Source organism: Amphiura filiformis, chromosome 12, assembly GCF_039555335.1.
Source record: "Amphiura filiformis chromosome 12, Afil_fr2py, whole genome shotgun sequence".
NCBI lineage: Eukaryota > Metazoa > Echinodermata > Ophiuroidea > Amphilepidida > Amphiuridae > Amphiura > Amphiura filiformis.
Window position 1 is genome coordinate 24,718,937 of NC_092639.1, and position 22,876 is coordinate 24,741,812.

The 22,876-nt window shown below is 37.3% G+C and overlaps 1 protein-coding gene across 1 annotated transcript in view; it reads left to right on the forward strand.

Annotated features, from left to right (window-relative positions):
- Window positions 1–22,876, forward strand: part of LOC140165969 (uncharacterized) — a 221,425-nt gene that overhangs the window by 142,027 nt on the left and 56,522 nt on the right. Inside the window, exons 11-13 of the mRNA XM_072189329.1 lie at window positions 977–1,104; window positions 13,348–13,470; window positions 13,934–14,206. Of these exons, the coding sequence (XP_072045430.1) occupies window positions 977–1,104; window positions 13,348–13,470; window positions 13,934–14,206 (524 nt within the window). The remainder of the gene's footprint in view (window positions 1–976; window positions 1,105–13,347; window positions 13,471–13,933; window positions 14,207–22,876) is intronic.

Genomic DNA, 22,876 nt, shown 5'->3' on the forward strand with positions numbered 1-22,876 from the left:
CGACCTGTCATTTTCGCCTATACTTTTGCATGTAGAGTTTGTATATTATATCCCGGTACCTTTGGCATGGCGACTTGTAGATGTTACGTGCGTTATTTATAAAAGCGCATTTATAAATACATCATGCAGTTATTGTTAACTACATGTATGCACACAACACAGGGGCACTCACAATAGGCAATTGAACCCTGCTGGTAGCGCTGTGCTGTAGCTATATGGGATGAACTAGTTAGCATCATATATCAAAAAGTATAAAAGCTATGATTTTAGTACTTGCTCTATGTTTCAATTACTTATTCTTTTCCAAATATCTGAATCTTCAACCCGGTACAAGCTTTAATAACGGGGAACATACATTTTATTAAAAAGAAATCCTACCATCTATCCAAACTCGCCGTGTTATTCCAATGCACATTTTGCTTCACCGGGCAGCCATTTTTGGTCGTATTTGTAAGATTGGTGTCATAAAACCGTCATAGGTACAAATTTAGTACTTTCTGTCAATCAATTATGGCTTATTCTCTACATGTCGGTCTTTAAATAATTGGCATAGTCCTTATAATAACGGTGGTCCGCCTTGATGAGTAAATAACAGCAAACAGCTGCAAACCAGTGAAAAATACCCCCCAACACTCGGTCAGTGGAGCTCCGCTCGTACATGTCAATAGCGTCATTATCGATTGGATTAGTCGTCCGTAGCGGACAATTCGGTCGCTCATTGGATCAATATTATCAGGTGGTAATAAATTTGCATTGGACAATAAATTACTATATAATGGTTTAGTACTGCATATATCGGTTTAATCTTCAATAAGCGGGTTTAAGGCTGGAAAGGTCACGGTGAATATGCCGTGGACGACACTGCACTATGATACCCGAAGTACACTGATTAAAGTCAATATAATATCGTCTTTTTCTAGGATAGGAGACTAATATGTTATATATTTTTTTCATTATACATGATTCTTACAAACAGAGGTACCTGTGGAGATACAGAAAAACTTGAACAAAGTACTCAAGCAGCAGCGTCGTAATGACGAACATGCGCTCGAGTTTCAATTCTGGGATTTTGGTGGACAAGATGTGTATTACAATGCTCATCAAGTAAGTGCTAATCTATGCAAATTGAGTTTGTAAGATTTAACTTTTACAAAGACAATAATGAGTGGCCTCATTTACGGTGCTATTCCTTACAATGTGTTGTTGTTTTTTTTTTTTATCTATGCCCGTGCAACGGGGCATAGATATTGTATTTGTTGTGTTTAGTTATCTATGCCCGTGCAACGGGGCATAGATATTGTATTTGTTGCGTTTAGTTTTCTCCGTCTTCTTCTCAAGACCAGTCCTTTGCACTCCTCTAGCTCAAGAACTAAAGTAGCCTCGGGGCCCATACTTGGTATAATGATGGCCCATGACCCCTAGAAATTTCGTAGGGTAGTCTCGACCCCAGAGGTCAAAGTTCATGGGCTACAGGGGCGATATGTGTAAATTTTAAAAACTACTTTAGCTCAAGAACTATAGCGCCCTTAGGGTTCACTCTTGGTACAATGATGGCCCATGACCCTTAGATATTTCCTGCAGTAACATCGACCCCAGAGGTCAAAGGTCATGGGCTACAGTGAGCAATATGTGTAAAATTTCAAACAGCTCTAGCTCAAGAACTACAGCGCCCTCAAATTTCATACTTGGTACAATGATGACCCATGACCCTTGATGTATTCTATATTAGCCGCATCCCCGGAGGTCAAAGTCTAAAGGCTTTAAAAAGAAAAATAGGTACGACTTTATTAACACAGTGGAGCGCAATAGGTAGTATTTTGTTATAGTTACCTGTGTTTTTCCTGATCACTTGACAAAAAACTACCTTAAAAGGGAATGTGTAGGCATTTTGATTTTGGTTCCTTGGACCACCTCAAAAGGTTGTCATGATGGGACAAGTGGTGTGGTTGGTTAAGGGGTGGGGTATTAGAGAGAGTGTATGCCAGTCTGGTGGTGTTTTAGAGCGAGTGAGTGTCTGGTGGAGTATAAGAGAGAGTGAGGGTCTGATGGGGTATTAGAGAGAGTGTGGTCCAGTCTGGTGTTTTAGAGAGATTGATGGTCTGATGGGGTATAAGAGAGAGTGTAGGCTTGGTAGGGTATTAGAGAGAGTGTGGGCCAGTCTGGTGGTGTTTTAGAGAGAGTGATACTCTGGTGGAGTATAAGAGAGAGTGAGGGTCTGGTGGGGTATTAGAGAGAGTGTGGTTCAGTCTGGTGGTGTTTTAGAGAGAGTGATGGTCTGATGGGGTATAAAAGAGAGTGAAGGCTTGGTAGGGTATTAGAAAGAGTGTGGGTCAGTCTGGTTGTGTTTTCGAGAGAATGAGTGTATAGTGGAGTATGAGAGAGAGTGAAGGCTTGGTGGGGTATTAGAGAGAATATGGATCAGCCTGGTGGTGTTTTAGAGCGAGTGAGTGTCTGGTGGAGTATAAGAGAGAGTGAGGGTCTGATGGGGTATTAGAGAGAGTGTGGTCCAGTCTGGTGTTTTAGAGAGATTGATGGTCTGATGGGGTATAAGAGAGAGTGTAGGCTTGGTAGGGTATTAGAGAGAGTGTGGGCCAGTCTGGTGGTGTTTTAGAGAGAGTGATACTCTGGTGGAGTATAAGAGAGAGTGAGGGTCTGGTGGGGTATTAGAGAGAGTGTGGTTCAGTCTGGTGGTGTTTTAGAGAGAGTGATGGTCTGATGGGGTATAAAAGAGAGTGAAGGCTTGGTAGGGTATTAGAAAGAGTGTGGGTCAGTCTGGTTGTGTTTTCGAGAGAATGAGTGTATAGTGGAGTATGAGAGAGAGTGAAGACTTGGTGGGGTATTAGAGAGAATATGGATCAGCCTGGTGGTGTTTTAGAGCGAGTGAGTGTCTGGTGGAGTATAAGAGAGAGTGGGGGTCTGGTGGGGTATTAGAGAGATTGTGGTCCAGTCTGGTGGTGTTTTACAGAGAGTGATGGTCTGATTGGGTATAAAAGAGAGTAAATGCTTGGTAGGGTATTAGAGAGAGTGTGGGCCAGTCTAGTGTTATGATCATTACATGTATATTAAGGGCTTTCACATGGTGCTCACCAAGTTTTCGTTTGTGAATAGGAGAAGGGGGTTAGGTGTGGTCACGGGCATAGATATTCGTGTTTGGTAAAGGTACGACCTATTATAATGAAAGACAAAGATAAAAAGACTAGTTTGCGTCTGACGTCATCTGTCAATCAAACTCCGAGCACGGTTTGTTTACAAGTGTCGTGATGATGACTTGCTGTACGCGGATTTATAACCGGGCACCTTATTGTTAATTTTGCACCTTTCGACATGCAAACCATCTCAAAAGTTAGGTCTTTATAGTAGGAAAATTTCTTAACCGAAGGCACCATGTCCTCAATGCCTAGAAAAGCTGCTTTTCGCCTTGTAAAAGTACGTAATTTTCGCCATTCACTGCTATTCCTTTTCTCCGATCGGCACCAGCCAGATGAATCGACCTTCCTTATACGCGCTATTAGCCAATCAAGGATCGTAGAGAATTTGATTGACAGTGACGTCAGACGCAAACTAGTCTTTTACACAGCCGTGACGTTAGTCACGGCTGTGTCTTTTTTCTTACAGGTTCTTTCTTCTTTCTTCTTTCTTTCTTCTTTCTTCTGTCAACCATTACATTTGCTCTAGCACTCACATGCTTACATCGATTTTGAACTAATTTGGTCACAATGATCATTGACCGTGCCCCTACATGTCACATGAAACTCGTGGGGTCAAAGGTCACGCAGGGGTCACAGGGGTCAAAAACGTGATTTCAACTTTCAAAACCTTCAAAATGCCCCTTCTGCTACAAATAACATGGCAAAGTGATGCCACGTGCACACATACATTGACATTAGCCAATGTCTATGGGGTTTTCATATATTTTGGGGTCAACGGTCATTAAGGGGTCACAACACGGCTGTGTTCGTGGTCTTAGACCACAGCTAAGTCTAGTTATCTTTGTCTTTCATTATAACACAGTGTAGCGCAATAGGTAGTATTTTGTTAGCTACCTTGTGTTTGCAATGATAAAGGTGTACGTACGTCAAGGAAACTGATCACTTGACAAAAACTCCCTTAAAAGGGAATGTGTAGGCATTTTGATTTTGGATCCTTGGACCACCTCAAAAGGTAGTCATGATGGGGCAAGGGGTGTGGTTGGTTAAGGGGTGGGGTATTAGAGAGAATGTGGTCCAGTCTGGTGGTGTTTTAGAGAGAGTGAGGGTATGATGGGGGTATAAGAGAGAGTGAAGGCTTGGTAGGGTATTAGAGAGAGTGTGGGCCAGTCTGGTGGTGCTTTAGAGCGAGTGAGTGTCTGGTGGAGTATAAGAGAGAGTGAGCGAGAGAGGGTCTGGTGGGGTATTAGAGAGAGTGTGGTCCAGTCTGTTGGTGTTTTAGAGAGATTGATGGTCTGATGGGGTATAAGAGAGAGTGAAGGCTTGGTAGGGTATAAGATAGATTGTGGGCCAGTCTGGTGGTGTTTTAGAGAGAGTGAGTGTATAGTGGAGTATAAGAGAGAGTTAAGGCTTGGTGGGGTATTAGAGAGAGTATGGGTCAGCGTGGTGGTGTTTTAGAGCGAGTGAGTGTCTGGTGGAGTATAAAAGAGAGTGAGGTTCTGGTGGGGTATTAGAGAGAGTATGGTCCAGTCTTGTGGTGTTTTAGAGAGAGAGTGATGGTCTGGTGGCGTATAAGAGAGAGTGAGGGTCTGGTGGGGTATTAGAGAGAGAGTGTGGGCCAGTCTGGTGGTGTCTTATAGAGAGTCAGTGTATAGTGGAGTATAAGAGAGAGTGAAGGCTTGGTGGGGTATTAGAGAGAGTATGGGTCAGCCTGGTGGTGTTTTAGAGCGACTGAGTATCTGGTGGAGTATAAGAGAGAGCGAGGGTCTGGTGGGGTATTAGAGAGGGTGTGGTCCAGTCTGGTGGTGTTTTAGAGAGAGTGATGGTCTGGTGGAGTATAAGAGAGAGTGAGGGTCTGGTGGGGTATTAGAGGGAGCGTGGTCCAGTCTAGTGGTGTTTAGAGAGAGAGAATGATGGTCTTATGGGGTATCAAAGAGAGTGAATGTTTCGTAGGGTATTAGAGAGAGTGTGGGCCAGTCTAGTGTTATGAGCATTACATGTATATCAAATGAAAGCTTAAAACAAGGGCTTTCACATGGTGCTCACCAAGTTTTCGTTTGTGAATAGGGGAAGGGGATTAGTTGTGGTCACGGGCATAGATATTCGTGTTTGGTCAAACACAACTTTGCCATCTAGTCTTCAGGTTCTCCTCCTCCTTCTCAAGACCAGTCCTTTGCATTCCTCTAGCTCAAGAACTAAAGTAGCCTCGGGGCCCATACTTGGTATAATGATGGCCCATGACCCCTAAATAATTCCTAGGGTAATCCCGACCCCAGAGGTCAAAGGTCATGAGCTAAAGGGGGCAATATGTGTAAAATTTGAAACATCTCTAGCTCAAGAACTATAGCGCTCTCAGGGTTCATACTTAGTATAATGATGACCCATGATCCCTAGAAGCATTCTATGGTAGCCACGACCCCAGAGGTCAAAGGTCATAGGCTACAGGAAGTAATATGTGTAAACTTTAAAACAGCTTTATCTCATGAACTATAGTGCCCTCAGGGTTCATACTTGGTGCAATGATGGCCCATGACCCATAGATATTTTCTGCAGTAACATCGACCCCAGAGGCCAAAGGTCATGGGATACAGGGAGCAATATGTGTAAAATTTCAAACAGCTCTAGCTAAAGAACTACAGCACCCTCAGGGTTTATATTAAGTGCAATAATGGTCCATGACCTTAGATGTATTCTATGGTAGCAGCAACTCAGAGGTCAAAGTTCAAAGGTTCTAAAAAAACAAAATAGGTACGACCTACTAACACAGTGTAGCGCAATTGTTTTTAGTCGGCATTAAATTGGTTTTAGTTTGTATACTGATGGCGCTTTTTAGCATTAAACATACTACCGAGTGTCAGGATGGATTGAGAGTGTCATGGTGGGTTAAGGCATAGGATGGGAATCACGGGCATAGATATTCGTGTTTGCTCAAACACAGCTGTGCCATCTAGTTGTAAATCAATATATTATTGAAAAATAACACTTTGATGTTTTGCAAAAGTTCATTCTACAAACCATATACTTTCAAACCTTGCTTGATTATCGTTGTTAATGAGTTATGTACGTTTATGTAAGTGTTGGCGGTGTTTCAGCCCTCCTACAACATAACTAAAGAACCAAAGGACCTACAAAAGTATATCTGTGATATTTGAATTCTTCTACACACTCGCTAATCAATGCGATCTTTGCCAAAGCTGACTACCATTCGCAAGATGCTGTGAACTACCAAATCGCAACACTTTAAAATAGTCAAACTTTAATTGGCCTTAGATCAATCCATGGTGGGAAGTGGAGAAATTTAACAACCGGAAGTGAAATTCCATGTTACAAAATCGTCAAACGTCAATTGCGAGTCTCACCTAAGAAATTTTGCACGTATAGGTGGGCAAAGATTTCTCCAACGTAATAGAGACTTTGCGAAATGGAGTTAGAAACCACAAACTTTAACGTCTAGAGGATTATAGAGGATTATGTATTCAAAACCACTCTGCCATTAAAGCCGCTTGAAGTTAAAGTTAACGCGAGAATCTATAGTGTGCCGTAAATTATGATGAAATACGTCATAATTTAGAACAATAGTTTGCCTATTTCCTCTACTACATAATTACCATCTTATGTATTATCCAGTTAATAGACCAATTATTGGAAATCTAATTTGGTTTGGGTAAAAAACATGCTACATGTTGCTGAAAATTATTGATTGAATTAGATCAAAATAATTTTTGTTCCAAACGTCACACTTGATATATGCTTTTGTGTGTGCTCATGGCGTACACCAAATCAGTTTGCGGAACCAAGTTTTTAGCTTGACTTCAACGCCAAGGGGATTAAGTTCCCGTAAAATGGTCTGGTTTTACGTGAGCCAGCAGTATGATACTTCTGGAAGAGTAAAGCAGGTGCATAACATGTTTATATATAACATGTCATAGGTTGTGCCTGGTAAGAGAGGGGGTAGGGAGGAGGAGAGGGAGGGCATTGGAAGTGGACAGGGAGGTGCTTTGCTGGTAGCCAGGGGGGCTCCCCCGTGGGACACCTTGTCATCCTTCTTGACCCTCCCCTTTTGGATGCTGGCCGCCGTGATATTTTACGCTTTTAGGCCTTTTTCTGCCATTTTAAGCCCATTTTGTAAAAACGTTTCCTTTGAGAATCGGCCCACGCCCTCCTAACAGAAAAACCCTGACAAAATCACTGGGGAGGGGGAAACAGGAGTGCGAGTGGGTAATTATAAGAGGGTCAAGTTTGAGAGAGCGAGTACAGATAGAGGGGAGAAGGAGGGGAAAAATAAGGAGAAGGTAGGGAAGGGGAAACAGGAGGGAAGGGGAGAGAGATTCAGGAGGGAAAGAAATAAAGAATATGTATTTCATTAGGCTTTGCGAAGTCTAATGAAATTGGAATATGAAATTGACAAAGCTGACGAGCCTTTATTAAATAATATTGTATATATATGGTCTTGCACCACATACTGGGGTAACCAAAAAGGTGGTTTTGTTACATTTTGACGTGCAGTGTGGATTACAAAACATTGTCTTCTGAGTATTTCTTTACCTAGAAGGCTCATTAAAGTCTTAAATTTAAGGTTATTTATTTGTTATTACTCATGTAAAGTGCTGTTTTACAATCATCTTTCATTAGCTTTTCATATTATTTTATTCATAGGATTAGGAGGAGGGACTGTATAAAGTCTATGCAGAATCATACTTTTTCACTATATCATTTTTAATTTTGTTAATTTTTGTTAGCAAACCCGCATGGAAATATTAATATTTGGTCTCATTTTAAAGGGAAAATGTTGCAGTTAGATATTATTAAATTGATGTTATTATAACAAGACCCCTAGAGAGAGAGAGAGCAGCGGTTGTTCTCTCGCCTTGCACCACTGAGGACCTGGGTTCAAGCCCCGGCGCAGAACGAGGACTCATGTGCACTTGGGTTATCCCGATTCCATGCTCGCTCTCGCAGGTTTTCCCCGGGATCTTTAGTTTCCTCCTGCTTTCAAAAATCGTTTATTAGTTGTTTGGTTATCTAAAACATCCTTCATCCAATGGAATTTGGAGAGCTGCACAGATAATGGGTGGATCTAAGTGCGGATATGTTTGCGCCAGGTTCGGCGGCAACCAGCCTAGTTGATGCGATCTGATTGTAATGATTCACCCCCGGGGATTCACCATGGCAGCGAAATTACAAACCTCCGAGATCCGGGGAAAGGCGCTATATAAACACCGGACTTTGTTTTAATTTATTTATTTTAGTTTTAAGACAATGCACGTCACGTGACCACCCTGTTTGTCGTTATGCAAGACTCGGTAATTCGAAGTGTGAAATTGTGCGATTTCATTGCATACACATATTTTAAAAATCTTTTGAGCCATTCACCCTAGCATAGTGAGATTATACAATTTTTGAATCTAGAATTATCTGTATAAATGGTATAATATATCACAAAATAAGCCCTAATCTTTTCAAATTATCTTTTTTTTCAATAGGCCTATGTATATTGGGCAAATTGTACACATTTCAATTATCATGCCTAGTTATTGACATGCTTAATCATTTTATTACAAAGTCCACTGGAATTACATTGTATGAACCATTTTGCAAGGGACAAGGTATGTCTGAAGTTAACGATCACTTATAATTGTCATCAATTTATGCTACGAAAATATCAAATCATGGAATTTTATGCTATATCCTATACATGTATGGTGAAGTGTATAAACACGACTAATTTCCATTCCTTTTTAAAAAATAAGTAATCATGGGATTGCTTCATGGGATGATGTACATGTAGGTAACATGTTCATGTTTTAAACCTGTTTTTTTCTTTTCACAACATATTTGTATGTCGTACATTTAAAACAGCAGAAATTATGTTGCGTTACTATTTAATGACACCCTGTATATTTTAAATAGCAGAAATTATGTTGTGTTACTATTTATTGACACCCTGTATAATTTTGTATGGCATAATTTAACATTTTTACTGTATTCAGCTACATTCAAGTCATTCTGGAGTATATTTGGGTATTCATTTGTTAATACATGGCCAAATAGTGTGTACGCAAACAATTATCTAAATATTTTATATAAATTATGTACAGGTTTTTGGAACACCCTGTATATTTTAACTTTAGGCAAAACTTAAACAAACTGTATATTTTGTGAAGGCATCGTCATTGTACTACTCAAATATATCATTATTATTGCTAAAATCATTTCAGTGAAAAATATATAGGTAAATTACATGGACAAGTTTTCAAACACTTATCTTTTTGTTTCACCCTGTATATATTTTGGGCAACCCTGTATATCAACTTGAAACTCAAAAAGTTATTATCCCTGTATTATAAGCTATCCGAAAATAAATACTTTTACTGTTGTCAGATTTATGGAAAAAATACAGCACTTTATGCCACACCACCTCTGATTTTCAACAATTTCTGACATGTAACACAAAGGTACCCCAGCTTATAACACAGGACCATATAGGCCTATAACTATCGTAAGAATATTAATTGAAACGTATAGCTAGTTTCAAAATAATATGATAAGGAGATTAACGCTGGGTCCCGACATAATCCATGTTGAGTGGTATCGCGAGTTCATTCATGTTTACTCAAACGAAGCTCTTAAAGTAAAGTTACACATGCCCTTCTTTTGAACGCACATTGATACACATGTCCCGAGTTTAAGCGACAAGACGCTGTTCTTGCAGTAACCAACCATACGTTCGCGTTGGAGTAAATTTGAGCAAGAAATCCAATCGATATTTCTGAAGTTGCCGTTCCAGTTAAAGTAAATTTTCAAACTTCATTCCGCAAAGTCTCTAATATCATCCTAGAAACGTTTGATATGACTGTAACCGTTAGTTGCCGCATTTGTGGCTGTAATAATCGAAAAATGTACTAAGATTACATCATATATCGTAATATTAATATCATTTAAAACAATTTAAATCCAAGGCAGTTCTACTTGGTTGAAATGATCAAGTCTATAGCTTACTTTTCAGACACAAAACAGGAGTATGTTTTGAAAAAGTTGATAATACATTTTGCGTGACTCCTTCGCTAAGTGAACGATATTACGGGCTCATTAATTGAAAGGTCTCCACGCTTTATAACAAAAGACGCTGTTCACTGGCGTATAGAGGTTATCCGTTTTCTATAAGCTGCATATCCTATCAACAACTGCTATACCTTGTTTAGGACTTTCAAAAGAAGTCCCTGCATGTGCAACCATCACTGTTTCAGAATAGCCCGCTAAAATCATGCAGGTAACTCCGAGGTCGTGCATTGAATTGGTTTGAATGAGGAATACTACGGGAACCAGCGCCTTTTGTCAGAAGTCACACATGAGTGAAGTGGATAACCTCTATTGCCTGCTGTGAAGTTTAGTATTATGCATCTATAGTCAGGCAGAAGTTAACTCTAGTCAACTGATTTCTATTGTTATACAAGGCTCACTCAGTCATTTAATGAGGCAATACAAACGATCGAATTTGGTGTTGAAATGAGCAAAATTTTGAATTGCACCTTTTCAATGTAAAATTAATTTTCTCGGCCAAATAAAAAGTAATAATTTTTATTGTTTCAGTAAATGTCACGAAAACTATAATGCTTGATACTATATTTTTTTTCAAAGCCAAGTGTTAAACTTAGGCGTGAAATTCAAATATGTGACCCGTTACAGCGAAAGGTACCTTATGTCGGCTGCTACAAGTGTCTCTTTTTCCCCAACGTTGGCAGAAAATATCAAACAATAATGACAATCTGAAGTGGCGGACATTTCAAATCATCTACAAGTCAACGAGGTTCAGGAATGTCCTCTCATTGTTAGTGGGTGGCTAATACATACCTATACAAATACAATACAATGCTTTTGTAACCCACCACTCATGCCACTTGAACAGGGATTAGCCATATCAAATAAAGACTAGAGCTGTATAACAAACAGTTCTATAGACAGGTACAAGCTTATTATCCTCTAATAGGATTAATGATTGGTTTAGATGCATTTGTTACTAGCAAAATAAGGTATATGTAGCTCCCGACTTAAGGTACCTTTTGCTGTAACAGGTCACATATATAGTGTAAGATTTTCGATTTTGATATAATGCTTCAACTTGGCCTGCCAGCTTTTTTTTATCATCCTTTAGCTTTTCAAAGTAATATAGTTCGCTAATGAAGGATTTTTCCCAACTTTCTAACGCACATTACCGTGTGCTATATAAAGGGTTCAAAAGAAATAACTCCCCCCCCCCTAAAATTACAAAACATTTCTTTGCATAACTTGACATACATTTGGTTGATTTGAAAATTTTAAAAACCTGTGAATAGAGGAATCTTTTTGCTATCCTCCCAATTTTCTTCTTTTTGAAAATCATTTTTGTTGGTCAAAAATTATCACATTTTCCAAAAATGATGCTTTCAGAAAAAGTTGCACTTTTCAACATCCTATACATGTAATGTACAAAAACGTTCTCGATATCAATGTGATCAATGTTTTGAATGATTTAATTGTTAGTTTATTTTCTTAAATTTTATGTATCCAATTACTCAGTCACCCATGCAATCATCTTTCAGTATAAAACAATGATTCATTGACATGAATTTTGACATGAATGGGATTTTCAGTCGGTGTTTCAAAATTGGTAAAATCACTATAGGAGTAGAAATAAGGTTTGTAGTGTGATGCTTATTTCTTTCGTTGGCTAGAAGAGATGAAAATTTTATTTGCAAAGTAGACTGAAACAGTTGCAAAGATCTATAGCAACGGCTCTCTTGAATAAAGGCGTACATGAAAAGGAGAAATAGCCAACAGAGATTGGAGGTTGTAAGTCAGCATCCAGCCAATTAACTGCATGCAGCCAATCTCTTGTGGCCACATCTTGAGTGTTACACATTTATCCAAGAAAGTCATCATTTTAAATCAAAATGCAAGATGCTTCAACCGACCCAATACAGGTAAATGTTCACCCTTTTGGTCAAATGTATGCGTGGAGAGCTCATTTCTCTTTCCTAGTGATTTTACCATTTTTGAAACAACTGCTGTTTAAAAACTTCAAAGAAAATCTCATTTTACGTCAAAATTAAGTTCAGCAAATCTTTGTTTTGCACTGAATTATGGTTGCATGGGTGCCTGAAGGATCAGAGACAGAAAGGTGAAGGAAAAAAACAAGAATTAAATCAACCTTAACATTAATATCGAGAACGTTTTGCACATAATGTCGTAAAGTGCAACTTTTTCTGAAAGCATCATTTTTGGAAAATGTGATTATTTTTGACCAAAAATATTGTTTTTGCAAATGAAACAACTTTGGGAGGGTTGCAAAACGATTCCTCTATTCACAGCTTTTTGAATATTTCAAATCAACAAAATGTATGTCAAGTTATGCAAAGAAATGTTTTGTAATTTTAGGGGGGGAGTTATTTCTTTTGAACCCTGTATAATAGTTTTGTCAGAATTTCGATCTTGATTGCACCATTTTCAATTCCGACTACCAATTTTGTCAAAATCAACTCGCGAATGTACCCATGGATGGATGATTTTGCAAGCCACAATAGAAATATCGATTAGTTCTGCTGGTTATATAAATATTAGAAATGAATGGACATTTTGGCAGTCGCAAGTGAAAAAAGGTGAAAACGGATATTCTGACAAAACTATAATATATCGACCCACACAATGCGCCTTACAGAGACGGGAAATATCTTTCTTTAGCAAACTTAATCAGTTTGAAACGCTAAAAAAGGAATTCCGAAAAAAGCTCGCGGCCGAAGTTAAGGCTTATAAAAATCAAAAATCTTACACCAAAAGACACAATTTCACGCCTACTTTTAACACCTGGATTTTTTTAAAGTATTTATAGAAGCGCTATGTTTTAACTGACAGTTCTGAACGAAAAAAATGTTGCTTTATATTTGACCGAGAAAATATATTTCATAGCAAAAGGTGTATATATGAATTGTGCTGATTTCAACATGTATAGATCGACTTTCAGCGCGACTATGGATAACAAAAGAACCTGGTGACTAAAGTTCTGCCTGTAGGGGCTACATCTAGACTAGAATCTCAAAAATTCTGCATATTAGTGAGTTGAAGTATACTGATCATTATGAAAGACATAAGACGTGAAAGACATAAAGAACGTGTAAATGAAGCTTGAAAGTTGACAATTTTGATTCTAAATTCTCCTTTATTTCAGGTATTCCTGAACCAGCGTGCGTTATTTGTTCTAGTATTTGACATCAGCAAGAATCTGAATGATAAAGTGGAAGTTGGTCAGTTTACGTTTAATCAAAACCTGAAGCAGTGGATGACCAAATCGGTGCGTACCTGCCGAAAATAATATATGATTCTTAATTCTGAAGCAACACGATGAGATTAAATTTCCAAGAGAAAACTGGATATCAACGGTGCCGTAATAATAATAATAATAATAATAATAATAATAATAATAATAATAATAATAATAATAATAATAATAATAATAATAATGATAATAATAACAATAATAATAATAATAATAAAGTGAAACCGTGTGCAGCTACAAAAATGGTTGGCTTTATTCAAATAAGTACAACTCGGGTTTGGTGCAAGCAAATACAACAAATCTTTTTTAATTTAGATGTTCAGAATCTGCTCTTTTCAATGATAATTTCATTTACAGCGGATTCTTTCTAGATTTCGTACAAAAGCGACACAAACACGAGTTTACTTTATTTTTAATCACCCTGTACATCTAAATGCATCTTTCTAAAATGTTACTGAACTTCATTTTTCTATGCAAGATGTCACCAACACAATCTCGGTTCCATCACTTCACGGGTCTTGAGTTCATAGATTTCTGGTTACAATCGATTTATACTTATGCTGCACCAATCCAAGAGAGCCAGAGTATACCTACCTCTCCAAACGAGTCTTCAGACGCAGACGCTTCTTTGTCCCAAAATCAAAGCCACGCTATTCCAAAGGATTCAACTCAGCCGTTCATATCCCCTCCCATACTCATTGTTGGAACACACAGCAATTACAAACGCAAACGGACCAATTCCGAAATCCAGGTAAAATATTTTGTTAAGGGCTCGGATAGCGACGCTTTCACGTATTTTTTATGGGACCTGAGAGCACACATCAAACATATCGAATTGCATTTTGAATACGAGGGATGTCCTTCTGATATAAAATCATTTAGATTTTTTTGAAATTCGCGATACAATATTCATTTTATGGCAAATGAATAAAAATTGATATTATTGAAATTTAACAGGCATCGAAGTAAACTGTATAACTCTAATGTGTAGTTACAGTGTATTCTGTGTATGTAGCTGGGATGAAAAGACGTCCATCATATGAAAGTTTTGACCTTTCGTATTGAAGATATATATTTTCCCCACAAACATTTTAAAAAAAATGTAGGTATTTTTAGGAAAATAATCCTCAATATGAAAGTCAAAATTTTTAATTGATGGTCGGCTTTTCATTACAGCTACATTCACTTTAAGTACATATCATTAGATTTATAAAGTTTACTTCGAGGACTGTTAAATATCAAAAATATCAAATTTGAGTAATTTGCCATAAAATTTATTATTATATCAGAAATCAGAAGCACATTCCTCGTATTCAGAATGAAATTCGATATGTCTGTTGTGCTCTAAGGTCCAAAAAAAATAATGTGCAAACGTTGCTATCCGATTCCTTAATTCAACATTAAAAAGAAGTTAGTGGAAGTAATATGAACTTCTACGGTCGTATTCCATGATGAATAATGTTTTTAAAGATCTTTGAGAGTAAAGTTGACCATGTTTTTCAATATTCTTCAAACTGTACCCCTGTGTCCCCAAAATTACTCTAAAAGAGTAGATTGCCACTCTTTAACATTAAAGTCATAATGTACGATCTTATAATATGAATTTGGTTAATTTTTTTCAAACCTGATTTTTTTGCATATTTGTAATGTTTACACATGTCACAACTTGCACCTAAATGGAATCAGCCAAATTTGTTGTGTTTGTAGGTAAACAGAGCAAAAGTTCGACATAAAGTCATAATTCAAGAAATTATGACTTTATGTCCGCCCATAGAACTGCGTGTTAAACAGCCAAAATAACAAGCAGTGTTTCTTTCACGTTACCTCGTTATTTCAGCTCAAAATAGACAGAAACCATTCCCGATCATTATTACTAGTATTATTTCAGCATTTTGAGTACATTAAGCCTTTAAAGAGCACGTCGTTTGAAGAAGCTGGAAATGGAAGTGATGTCAACAATATAGACGAGTTAATTTACGTATGAGCTAGACAAAAATGAAACACCAATGTTTTTGCTTGCTAGTGACTCTAAACACCCTCCTGAACAACATATCTAAGATACAAGATATTTTTATTTTCCCATAATTCACATGAAATCACACAAGTATAAATTTAAAAAAACAAAGGCAATATCAAACAAACGAATTATGGAGGGGATGACCAGAAGGCCAGTAAGGCCAGAAGAAGTCACCCCCCTTAACAAAGAAATGTTACCATCAAAAGAAGTAAAAACAAAACAAAGCATAACAAACAAACGAGAAACACAATGCTCAAGAATTAATCATATTTTGAGATCAAGTCACGTTTATATATCTTACGGAAATGTTTCAATGAATTTGCCGTTTTTATTGAGTTTGGCAATGAATTCCATAATATTGGACCAGCAGTACGAATGGCATGGTCAGTAAATGTTTTGTTGTTCTTCATTAAGTTGAATTTATCTGCGTTTCTCGTTTGGTAATTATGAATATTGGAACGTAGTGTAAAGAAGCCATCAAATACGCCCGGTAATTCATTATTACTGTACTTGTACATAAATACCCCCAATTCAAGTTTGTAGGTGTCTGCAAGAGTTAAAATATTGTATTTGGCAAATAAGGGAGCAGTGTGGCTTCTATAATGACTATTTGCTATTGTCCTCACAGCCCATTTCTGTAATTTCAGAATTTTATCCATATTTATGTTTTACACGTATCCCCCCAAATCAATATTCCGTAATTTAAATAAGGTAAAACAAGAGTACACTAGAGCCGCTGTGGCTCTCGAGCCACATATATCGTAGGGTTTTTCTGTGATGGCTGTTGTAACTCTGGATGGGGGCGGGGATGAGGTGGGGTTGGGGCTTGGTTGTTAGGATGTTGGTGGTTAGTTGTGCCTAATGCCCTACCAAAGGCTGATATCCTTCACAAAACCTTTCCTATTGCACCACCAACTGCAAATTAGGTGTGTTTAGACGGTAGCCCACTTACAAGCAAGCCGGCAATTAAATTATGCCAGGGAAGTGAGACTAGGCTGCAAGGGAGTGTGTGTCCACACGGGACTTACTTGTAAGCCAACATCCCAGCAAACACAAAACTTTTTAGACATCATTCGCAAAAGGTTATAAAAGGTTGTCAGAAAACGTTTAAATGTCGGGTTATATAAAGGGTATATTAAGAGTATAAAACGTTTTCATAACCTTAAAAACATTTTTGATAATCTACTGCTCAGCAAACAAAAATGTTTTACAGAAAACGTTTAAATGTCGGGTTATATAAAGGGTATAAAAACGTTTTAATAACATTCCAAAAACATTCTTGAGAACTTGATACAAAACATTCTAAACAGAATGTTATTTTGCGGTTGAAAAAATATTGTGCGAAAAATGTTTGTCCAAAATATTTTCAATAACGTTTTAAAAATGTTTTCATGACCTTTATATAACCCGACATTTAAATGTTATTAAAAGGTTTTGAAAAAAACATTTTAAGAACATTTATGTGTTTGCTGAGTTCAAATATTTTAACATAATGTTATTTAAGTATTGACACAATAATTTGTCAAAAATGTTTGCAAAAATAGTTTACAAAAACATTTTTTTTAAACATTTAAAAATATTGTTGTAGTGTGTTTTCATACAAAACGTTTTAAAACGTTATCATGACCTTTATATAACCCGACATTTTAATGTTATTATAACGTTTTTACCTAAACCAAAAGCCAAAATATTACTTATTTAAAACGTTTTTAAAACGTTTTTGTGTTTGCTGGGATGGTCTGAGCCAACTCAAAAGTAAGAGTGACCTTCACTGGTAAATTATGCCATGATTATGCACAATCAGAATAGAATTGGGTCATCAAGGTCATGCTTACATGCGAGTTTACAAGCAAGTCTTGTTCACACTGGCCTTACATTCGAATGTACTTCGCTACCCGGGGGGGCACTTAATATGAAATGGATATAGGCCTAGGTGTAGGGCTGGCACTTTCGCAGTAAGGGCCATTCGGTGAGAGCAAAATGTAAACAATATGGGGTCATTGGGTGAGAACATGACTTTTGGAACCTTTGGGTGAGAGCCAAAACAGTGTCAAAAAAACCTCAAAAATCAAATTTTTAGTTCAAAAAGGCTTCAAATTTCTTTGTTTTGTCAAATAATAGGTAACAAAATCAGTGATAAATGAAAATTGCTGTTCAAATTGAAAAATAAGGGTCTTTGGGTGACAGATCAAATGGAAAAATAAGGGCCTTCGGGTGACAGAACATGTGTTCGTAAAAAATATGGGGTTTTTGGGTAGAGCGACGCTGAAAAAGGGGGTCTTAACAGCCCTACATACGCGTGACCTCCCGGGGTGAATTATAGGGGGGCAAAGATTTTTGGCAGGCCAAAAGGGGGGGGCAAGCATTTTTGGCAGGTCGAAAGGGGGGTCAAGCGATTTTTGGCAGGTCGAAAGGGGGGGGGCAAGCAATTTTTGGCACAGATATTTTGGGCACCGTTTCTATATTAAGCCCTAAAAAGGCGTAGGAAAACGTTACGAACACGTTCAAATATGCAAAATTTCCTGCTCGCTGCGCTCGCATTACATGTTAAGACAATTTAAGGTTTCAAATTCAGGTTCCCAAACTTGCATGTGTAAGGGGGGGCAAAGATTTTTGGCACGGCCAAAGGGGGGCAAGCAATTTTGGCAGACCATTTTGAGAATTCACCCCCCCGGGTACACATAATTATTGCACCACCCCTTAGACGGGCACTACATGCAACTTTACATTTGAATGTAGTTACAAGCGACTTTACAAGCGATCGTCTGAACAAGCATATAGATGGGCAGTCGAGTGCCACAATAGCTTTGTTATTATATGGTTTACTTGGGGGCCAGAAACCAATCACTCCAGTGATGACCTATTATTAACTTGTTGCTTGTTTATAAATACCATTTTTTTTGTGGCTATATGCCCAAACCTGAGATATTTTCCCCAATATTCAGAACTTATGACTCTTATGAGTTCGTTCTGTCAATAAGAACTAGCGATCTTGATTGTACTTATCATTTCCCCATTTCATTCTGATCAATAGGCCTACTGCTGAAAATTCTGATCAATTGACAATTTTTCGAATGATTCCCTCAATTCATACTACATGTTCCATTGGCATTCATCAGTTCAAACTTGGTTCAGAAGCTTACCTTTTCCACCAACACAACTCAAAATACACATCACGAATAGCAAAAATTACAAACACAAATCACCCAACAAATCTGTCCAAATCCATCAAAATATTATCCAGTTCGGATGGGAAGACATATTAACATTGTTGCAATACCTCTTTATCTCAAACAAAGGTTAAGTTGTTACATCAACTTACATCATAAAACTGGTTTCAAAAAGACTTTTGACTGTTTGATACAATCAAGATAATTGCACTATGATCATTTTGTTCAGATATCTCCCCTTTCGCACTGAAACAATACCATAATATGTTTTGACAGAGAAAGTCACTGACCTGGTCAAGTTCATATTCATAAATACCACAGTCCCTATAATATGTGGGTATGTACAGTGACACCATCTCCGTAAAGGCTATCGTTCACCAGCATAATACCAATCATTGCTCAAATTTGACCTCATCTTTTGGAATATGAGTTTTGTACCTAGCACATTCAAAGGTCATTCAATTATTGTACAGAAATATTGGGCAAAAGAACTGGTGCGATGGGGATTGATGTTAGTGTTACTACTGAATATTAAACAGACTCTCCCAATGGTCACCCATTCTTACAGGGCCTTCTCCTCTAAGGTTTACTATCTCCCAGGTACTATCTATACCCTGATGAGGCAAGCAAATGGTTAGTGACATATTCCTCAAGTACTAGTAATATCTGTCTTTAAAGCTCTTTTAAGAAAACAAACGTTTTGTAATGAGTCAATGGGGTAAGCCTACAGTACCACCCGCTTACAACAACTGGGCACTTTACTCGAGGTATAAATACCCAGTTTACTCGAGTTAAATACCCACTCTCGCAATACAGCTAGTGTGAAAGTACCTTCGCATACTTACAACTGAACACCCCTTAGCTAGTGTGAACACCACTCCCTTCATTACAAAACAGCCACACCAATCCTGCCACTAATATAACAGCTCCTTTAAAACAAACGTCCCATATTACGCACAATTAAGAATAACAAAAACAGCACCCACTCACCTTACAGCAGCTATCACACAAGTCATCTACAAAACTTTCTGAGTTCAAAGTAACTAAATTATTTGGTTACAACTTCCTACAACCTTGAACTTGGTTCAAGTCCATTCAATCAATATCACATTACTTACTGCACTTACAACTCCTAAAATCCCTACTGGTATTTCACTTCTAGTAAACACCTTTCACTACTCCCTAGGGATCATTGTGCATTCACAACCTTATCAATCCATATGTTAATACTCTCTCCATTAATCTCCATCAACTGAAAACAAACAATTTGGCCAAGTTCAACTAAACAAACTTACCAATTCCCACTGCAAATTCCAATTAATATTAACCCTTGAAACTCCACAAAAACCAGTCCAAACATTCATTAACACCACATTCATTAAATCATCAACTCCTCCCAAAACACATTTTTCTACCCTGTCACGATCCACTACACAAATCGCAATTGAAAAAACAATTCAATATCCATTAATTACTACACCACAATTTATCGAAACCTAATACCATGTACCCAAGCACTCACACTATTTCACTGAAAATGAAGTAAGCTCGTGGCCACGTACAAATTCAAGTATCGTAGGAGGATAGCCTCCCTACGATAAAATATAGAGAATACAGGATACGATCAGGTACATAAAATTTAAGTTTGTTCATAACTCCAATATTTCGCGAGATGGTTTTTGCTATACAGTTTATATGGTATTTCCACGTCAAACATTCATCAATAATCACACCCAGGAATTTTGTATTAGTAACCCGTTCCAGAACTGTCTCATCTAAAATGATCTCAGGAGATACACAGTTGAGTTTATTTTTGATGTCATATGTGGTGTACCCAAAACCATGTAATTTGTTTTACTTGTATTTACCGATAGTTTGTTCGACTTGAACCAATTACTAATTTCTTTCAATTCATTATTAATTAATTGATATTTACTTTCAATATCTTTATGTGAGTACAGAATAGTAGTGTCATCTGCGAATAATACAAAGTCTAATACATCTGATGTGTTGATTATATCGTTTACATAGAGAATGAATAATAAGGGACCCATTATAGAACCTTGAGGTACACCGCAAATAATATCTTTAAGTTCTGATTCACAAGAGTTGTAATGTACATATTGTTTTCTGTTGCTTAAATAATTAGTGAACCACTGAAGTACGATACCACGAAAACCATAGTGTTCCAATTTATGAATTAATATGTTATGGTCGATAGTGTCAAAGGCTTTGGAAAGGTCTAAGAATATTCCAATTGTGGTTTCATTTCTTTCAACGGCATAGTTAACTTTGTCAACTAGTTGAGTTATGGCCATGTATGTAGAATGGTTGTTTCGAAAACCAAACTGCTTATCATTTAGTATTTTATATAGTATCTATATACGCAATACATCTGTTAAACACTAGTCTTTCAAGTATCTTCGAAAAACAAGGTAGTACCGAAATTGGGCGATAATTAGAAAATACTTCAGAATCTTCTTTTTTATAGATTGGTATTACCTTTGCTATTTTTACTTTTTGTGGCACAACACCGGTTGAAATGGAGAGATTAAAGATTGAGGCAAGCGGCTGAACAATTTCCTTTGCAACTCTTTTTATAATAAAATTTCCAATATTATCATGACCAGCACTTTTATTTTGATTACATTTATCAATAATTTTAATGATTTACATTTCAACAACTGGCTTCATATACATACTGCTAGATGCTGGATTGTTTAGGTAATCAAAATAATCTTTACCTGATTTGTGAATTTGTGATGCTAGATTAGGACCTACATTTACAAAGAAATCGTTAAAAAGTTTGGAAATATCATGGGGATTGGTAATAGAAAGGTAGACTTGATCCACCAGTCCTTCAACTGCTTACGCACGGTCATCGGGTTGTGCTTGCAGGTGAGGACTGGTAACGATTGCGTTCGAAAATTGGAGCATTTATTAGCTCATGAATAATTAATTAGTTCTTATCACGTGGTCACAGCATCTCCTTTTAAGGATGTTATAATTTATTATGAATGAAATATTTGCATTGTTTACTATAATCATGACATTTGACATGAAATTATAAATAAATAAACAAATTTGTACTGCCTGAATATTTATTCATTCTAATTTCACACATCATTTTCCAGGCCGTTTTCCATGCATTTTTGAGTTGTCACTCGTCTCCTCATGCTTTAGCTCTTTGACTTGCAAAATATGCATTGTTTTTCCTTTTTTTTCCTTCATCATTTAATACGAACGTGGGAAATTGAAAAAAAAAATATATTGATTGTAATACAATATTTCACTTTTTTTACTGTTTATTTTATTAATTGTTCAACTTGATTCACTTGTATTTTGTTTCTATGACCAGTGTGTTTGTTATAGGGGGCTGTCATTTTCTTCGAAAGGGGGTGGGTCATGAATATACTGGGGATCATAGAATTTTTAGACCAAAAATAGAGGGGGTTATAATTTTTACCCCAAAATAGAATAGAGGGCTGATGACACAAAATTTGCCCAAGCTGCGCGTGCATTCTTTCAATTTACGCTCAAAATGTACGTACAATCTTTAGTTAATTCAAAATAATATATAATTCAAATTTTTTGCCCGCTCCATGCACCTTCTTTACGCTTTTTTAACCCTATGATCAAAATTTTAACACGCTCCACACACTTTCTTCACATTTAAGTTTTGCATGCCTCGCGCCTTACTAGTTCCGGTGATGAATAATTTGTCGTCAGTCTGTGTAGGTGGGAGGGGGTCATAAAACTTTTCGACTCGAGATAAGGGAGTCGTAAAAAAAAATTAGCCCGCAATAGGGGGTCATAAAAAATTTACTTAGATTATACCGTTTGTAAGTCATGTATAAATGTGCAGTTGGGAGTGTGCCTAGGACTATGGTACGGGATTGGTAGTCAGTATAGTGTTACGGTACGGTAGTCACAATGTTACGCAACTTACGTCACACAACTTACATGACGTAACTTACGTTGCGTTGCATTGTTAATTTACGCAACGTAACTTACGTTACGCAACGTAACGTAACTTACGTTGCGTAACTTACATTGCATTGCATTGTTAAGTTACCCAACGTAACTTATAAACGTAACTTACGTTGCGTAACTTACGTCACAATGTTACGCAACTTACGTTCTAATAACGGTAGGTACACGGCTAGGCTGTAGACTACAGCAAGTCATGCAAGTGTAACACCGTGCATATATAACGATACGATGTGTGTATAAT